The 4333-nt window shown below is 34.2% G+C and overlaps 1 protein-coding gene across 1 annotated transcript; it reads right to left on the bottom strand.

Moving 5' to 3' along the window:
- Positions 1 to 204: 204 nt before the first annotated feature.
- On the bottom strand, positions 205 to 1372 carry LOC139515252 (protein starmaker-like). The gene is made up of 2 exons (XM_071304816.1): positions 1136 to 1372; positions 205 to 597 (listed from the first exon to the last, which is right to left on the bottom strand). Exons 1-2 carry the CDS (start codon positions 1370 to 1372, stop codon positions 205 to 207), a joined length of 630 nt encoding a protein of 209 aa, XP_071160917.1.
- Positions 1373 to 4333: the final 2961 nt, after the last annotated feature.

The following is a 4333-nucleotide window of genomic DNA, read 5'->3' on the forward strand; positions in this document are numbered from 1 at the left end:
CACAAATTACAATCTTGTTCACTTGATAAACACAGTCTATGTTTATGATACAAAGTAAACAAAGATATATATACAATATATACAATATTAAACACATGAAGATTTGTAATTGATAGTTTTAATTAAGATGAGCTTAGGATTTAGTTTTTTGTCACAGGTTCTTCTCTCTTGTGAAGCTCATCAGTAGGAATACTTGCTGTTTGTTTAGTACGTGTTTTTTTTCTCTTCGTTGTTTTTATTTGATGGGGTTCTAAAGGCTTCTGCAAGGAAACGTTCCATGCTCGGCTGATCTTTATTTGTATTTTGTTTGTTCTTTTTATTTTTTGCTCGTTTAGCTTTTTTGACTTGTCGGTTTGCCTTTTTTTCACTTAGGTTTGAATGATCATCAAGATTGTTGCTTGTCTGCTTGTTGAAAGTAAAGTTAGGCGTTTTATGTTCTGCATCAGCTGCTTGGGTTGTTTGTGACACATCATTTTGACAGCTTTCTGGATGTGTGGGAATGTCTGAATCTGATTCTGATTCAGATTGGCTATCTTCACTAGAAGAATCAGAGTCTGCATTGCAGTATTTTGCTGTATGACCAGATTTCCCACATGTCTGACATACCCAATCATCTGGGCAAGTAGTGCAATAGCTTGCTTTATGACCGCTGCCACCACATGTTCGACACACCCAATCGTTTGGGCATTCATAAGATTTATGTCCCTCTTGTAGACATTTATTTAATGTTTGGACGGGTATCAACTTGACCTCGATGGAGAACTACTGCTTTGTATTTACCTATGAATAAAGTTTTTGGCAAAGGATTTGGTATTGGGTCACATATCGCAAATGCGATCGCCAGTCTGACAATATGTTACACGTCCATCAACTCGTAGCCTTTCACGAAATAATGTATGTACTACACAGTGATTAACTTCAAGGGCTCTTTGAATTTGACCGTCATCTGCTGAGCAAGGTATATTTTTTATTCTTACTCGAACATTGTTCATTTGTTGTTAGGATTTTCATTTTCAGCAGTTTTTGGATTTCTAGCATATGTTTGTATTAGCTTTTTACGAATAACAATACCATTTGTAAGTGTTTTATCCCGGTCTTCATGATTGTCAAAATATAATCTCCATAATCCCCTAACCCTTTGTAAAGCTTTCAAATGACTGGGGTCTACAAGATGTTCAACAGCTCTGTATAGCTCGAGATGAGTGAGGTACTGATCTTGTGAGGGCTTACTAGAACCAAATAAGTCTTGTTCCAAGATGAAGATTGGTTTAACTTCACTAACTGACTGGTCATTTGACGATTGGTCCCTAGGAGAAACTGCTTCAGCATAAGACTTGGACGAACTTTTTGGATCTACATTTGCTTCCGCCATTTTGAAAATTGAGACGACTTCTAGACTTTGAATCTTTCAATTATTAACATCAATGTACATTAAATCGTCACTAAAACTTAGCTACGAAAGGAATATTGTATATTCTGTTCGAGATACGCTCAAAAACTTTTAAGAATCACTTCATTAAATATCAAAATCTGATTTTTTTTTCGAGGAGCTCTGCCTACCGTAGTTATGGCATGGGCGCGTTCGAATCCTTCTTTGTCCTGTCTCAGGGTACGCACTGAAACCCGGACCGGACCGGACTCCGGACCCGGACTGTGGGTTTTTTACCACTTTGATTTTTTTTAAGATTACTGTCATATAATAAGTTACAGTATATATAAATTTTAAAAAAATCCACATTCCGAGCGTAAAATTGAACTAAAAAGAGTAAAGTAAAGTAAGAAAGAGATATATAATAATCCCTTTGGCGTTATTGTTTTATGGAAATTAATAAAATCTTTTTATTATCAATGAAAGCAAATTAAATTCTTTTCATAGGAAGAGTAAAGCGCAATAGTTTGAAACATTCGAGGTTATATTTTTTTTTTTGTGTATTGTTTTCTTCTTCTAGACATTAAGGGAAAAATAGAATTCCTACTTCTGTTTATATTTCTCTAAGAAACTGTATAAATAGATTTTGAAATTATTGCGACTTTTCTGTCTTATGACTTAATGTCTTACGTCTATAAATAGTATATGACGGTTAATTTCTCCCTCTTCATAAACATTTATCGAAATTTACAAATTTAGCCTAAACTTGTGCTTTAGAAATTGAAATAAAAAATAGAATGATATCATTCTAGGGTAAAATTCTTTCTGGAAAGGAGTCAAAATTGTCAAAAATTGTCTATTTAAACTTAATATGTTTTCAATTGTCATTTGTAAATGGAGACAAATTTGTATGGTTAGATAACATAAAAAATATTTTGAATGAATGTGGCTTAACATATTTGGAACTCACAAACTTTTATTAATTTGAATTGGTTACGTCTTACAGTTAGTAGAAACCTGAAAGATCAATTTGAACAGAATTGGCACTTACTGTTAGAAGAAAGTATTTAAAGATAATTTTAGTTCTGAAGCTTATTTAGATATTTTTGATAACAAAAATCTTGTAGAATTTTGCAGATTTAGAACGACGAATCATAAATTACCCATTGAAGCTGGTAGATGGTTAAACACCAGCAGACAAAATAGAAACTGTACTCTGTGTATTCTGTAATTGTTCCAGAGATTTCTAAACTGCACAATTCTAAAATTATTCTGTAAACAACTATCAGGCCACACAATACAAATCAGACCAACATAAATAAATACAATAATTACAATATCATAATATTACGAAAAGGTATATTCACGACGCTGAGGTTGACAAATTACACTTTAAATGCGGGGACTGTGTCAAAACACAAAAGATATTACCTATGTATACATTGAATATTATTTAAAAACTGCATGGATCCTTTCGGATGCAATTCAGTATGAATCGTTATTCAATAACAAGCTTAAAAAAAATTATCTTCCTTCTCCTGATTAAAAAAAGAAAAGGTGATTCTAAGAAAATTCATAATTTTTACCCAGTCCGGGTCCGGCGTCCGGTCCGGGTTTCATACCAAAGTCCGGGTCCGTAGTCCGGTCCGGTCCGGGTTTCAGTACGTACCTTGTCTCAGTCGTATTGTATTCTGTAATAGTCGAGACTCTGACGTACGTGGGTATCATTGACGAATTTAGAATTAATAACGGGACTGTTTCGGAACGGTTTCGGCAAAAACGGTTCGCAATTGACAAGATCTGAATGCAATCTGGACTTAATCGGCAGAAAAAACAGCAATGACAAATTTCTACAGATCATTCCCGTTCCACAGGACACCGTCCCGAATACACAGAACATTGTTAGGAATTCGATCCGATACAGCAGAATCTGTCACGACATAGGCACGATTGTAATCCGACTAGACAAAATCGGCTGAGTTTCCCCGAATGTTACGACTGCGTTCGGACAATAATAGGACATTCCAGATAATTGAGGATACTAATCCGACTTTTTCACTTTTTGTGTCGTATCGCTGTCTGATCTCAAACGGGAGCAATAATCGGCAATGTGTGAACCCCGCATAAAAGAAACATTCATTCAAACAATCCAATCCAATACAGCTCCAAATTACAAAAAATAGTTAAATGATAAAATAAATAATCCAAACAAATTAAAATGTACAAATGCTGATGTCCCGAATTTTGAAGATACAATGTACCAACTGAGTAGCCTCAGACTCTAAATTGGACAAATTCAGATACAACGAAAATCAAAAATCTTGTCAAACAGAAAATGTATTTATTATTAACATAGAAAAAAATATTGAGAAGGAAAACAGTTCTTTTTGGATATCAAAGACTTTTCCCGTCGGTAAATCGATATCTCTAAGAACATAATCAGCTCGCCGCGTGGACGCTCTTTTACACACGATGACCGTGAGGGCATTCCGATGTATTGTTGCCACAGAGATTTGACTTTCGTTTTTGACTAGTAACCAATCGTATAAATACGCGAACATATCTTAGTGCAAAATAACAATCCGTATTGCTTGTTATCAATTCATTTCTTCAATGAGTACTATAAAAAAATGTTTAGAACAAAAATAAATAAGATGTAAATGTCTTTTGACGTTAGAAATGTGTATATATCTTTTCTATATTTATAAATTTAGATCGTTCAGTTGGAGGACTGGAAAGCAGTTGTTTGTAAGGGGAAATTTTAAAGATTTATAAATCTAAGAAGATGGTGCACGAGTTCGAATGAGACAACTTTCCATCAAAGTAATAATTTCTTTAAAAGTAAACCATTATTGATCAAAGTAGGGTATTAAACACGTAGCCTTTGCTCACAGGGAACACCACGCTATATAGGAACAAAAACATTACTAGTGTCAAACCATTCAAACAGGAAAAAGACGGTTT

The sequence above is a fragment of the Mytilus edulis genome, chromosome 3 (assembly GCF_963676685.1).
Source record: "Mytilus edulis chromosome 3, xbMytEdul2.2, whole genome shotgun sequence".
In the NCBI taxonomy this organism is placed as follows: domain Eukaryota; kingdom Metazoa; phylum Mollusca; class Bivalvia; order Mytilida; family Mytilidae; genus Mytilus; species Mytilus edulis.

Excerpts from the sequence above, each read along its gene's own strand:
- LOC139515252 (XM_071304816.1), bottom strand. The coding sequence starts at position 1,372 with ATGGCGGAAGCAAATGTAGATCCAAAAAGTTCGTCCAAGTCTTATGCT. Across the intron at positions 598-1,135 it reads ATTTGAAAGCTTTACAAAGG|ACATGTGGGAAATCTGGTCA; the intron begins GTTAGGGGATTA and ends TGGGTATGTCAG.